The sequence below is a fragment of the Centruroides sculpturatus genome, unplaced genomic scaffold, assembly GCF_000671375.1.
Source record: "Centruroides sculpturatus isolate CEXI.00-Female unplaced genomic scaffold, Cexi_2.0 scaffold488, whole genome shotgun sequence".
NCBI lineage: Eukaryota > Metazoa > Arthropoda > Arachnida > Scorpiones > Buthidae > Centruroides > Centruroides sculpturatus.
The window spans coordinates 564,856-566,588 of record NW_019384747.1 but is presented as its reverse complement, the minus strand read 5'-3'; the positions used below and the strand labels follow the sequence as shown (position 1 = coordinate 566,588).

The window sequence follows — 1,733 nt, the reverse complement described above, 5'->3', positions numbered from 1 at the left end:
AAAAAATATTTTTATAACGAATTATCTGGAGAAAATATTAGCGATGATGATTATGATCATGCAAAATTAGTTTGGAAAAAATTTCGTTGTAAAAATTTTAAAGATTATTTAAAATTATATCAATATGTTGACACTTTATTACTAGCTGATATATTCCAAAATTTTAGAAAATTAAGTTTAAAATATTATAATTTAGATCCAGTATATTTCATAACAGCTCCAGACTTAACATGGAATTGTGGATTAAAAATGACAAAAATTCAACTCGAATTATTTAAAGATATTAATATGTACCTTTTTATTGAACAAGCAATTCGCGGCGGAATTAGCCTAACTTCGAAAAGATTCGCGAGGGCCAACAATCCTCTAATTCCAGAAACCTATGATAAAAATCAACGACATAACTATATTATTTCGATAGATGCTAATAATCTCTACGGATTTGTGATGAGTTCTTATTTACCTGTAAATAATTTCAGATGGTTATCTGAGGATGAGATAAATGCTTTAGACATTTGTAATATTCCCGATAGGAATAATATAGGCTATATTTTAGAGGTTGATTTAAATTATCCACCAAATGTTCATGACCGCCATAATGACTTACCATTAGCTCCTAATCATACATATATTCCATTCGATTTATTATCAAATTATCAAAAATCGGTATTAACTAAATTAAATTTAAAATATAATAATAATAATAAGAAATTAATTCCAACTTTGTTTGATAAACAAAATTATGTAATTCATTATAGAAATTTAAAATTTTATTTAGAAGAGGGTTTAATATTAACTAAAATTCATCGAGTGCTTGCATTTAATCAAGAACCGTGGCTTAGAGATTATGTATTGTTTAATAATAAAAAACGGCAGGAATCAACGAATGATTTCGATAGAAGTTTTTTCAAGTTAATGAATAATAGTTTTTTTGGTAAGACGTGTCAGAACGTACGCAAGCGTTTAAATTTGAAAACAGCCATGACTGAAAATCAATGTCGAAAGTATTTATCTCACTCAGCTCTCGAAAATTTCCAAATTATTAATGATAATCTCACGATTTTTAAAATGAAAAAAATTAACTTATGTTTGGATAAACCAATTTATATAGGATTTTGTGTATTAGAATTAAGTAAATTGCATATGTATCAAACATTTTATAAAATATTTAAAAATAAATATGGTGAAAATGTGAATTTGTTATATACAGATACCGATTCGCTAACGCTTCAAATTTATACGAATAATTTATATAACGACTTTAAATCATTTCCAGATATTTTTGATTTCAGCAACTACCCTAACACACATGAATTATTTGATGCAAAAATAAAAATAAGCTAGGATATTTTAAAGATGAGATGGCATCTAAACCTATAGTAGAATTTTGTCCATTAAAACCAAAAATGTATTCGTATATTTTTAATAATCAAAATAAAAAACTGCTAAAGGAATTAAAAAATCTGTTGTTAAAACCTTTAATCATGAGAAATATAAAGAAGTTCTTTTTAATACCGAGCTATTGAGACATCAGCAGTATGGTATTAAAAGTAAAAACCATGTTGTAACAACATATCTTCAGAATAAAATATTTCTTTCACCGTTTTATGACAAAAAATTTATTTCTGATAATGGTATAAATGTGATATCGTTCGGACATTATAATTTTTATATTTAAATTCTTCCAGATTCTCTGATATCATCTTCCCCCAATACGGTTACATATTATTGTA

The 1,733-nt window shown here is 25.7% G+C and overlaps 1 protein-coding gene across 1 annotated transcript; it reads left to right on the top strand.

Annotated features, from left to right (window-relative positions):
* Nucleotides 1–6: 6 nt before the first annotated feature.
* On the top strand, nt 7–1,344 carry LOC111628487 (the record flags this gene model as incomplete). Its single annotated transcript, XM_023372278.1, has 2 exons — nt 7–1,132; nt 1,277–1,344. Coding segments are annotated over 2 exons (1,194 nt in total), but the record flags the coding sequence as incomplete, so codon positions are not given.
* Between the last annotated feature and the right edge of the window lie 389 nt (nt 1,345–1,733).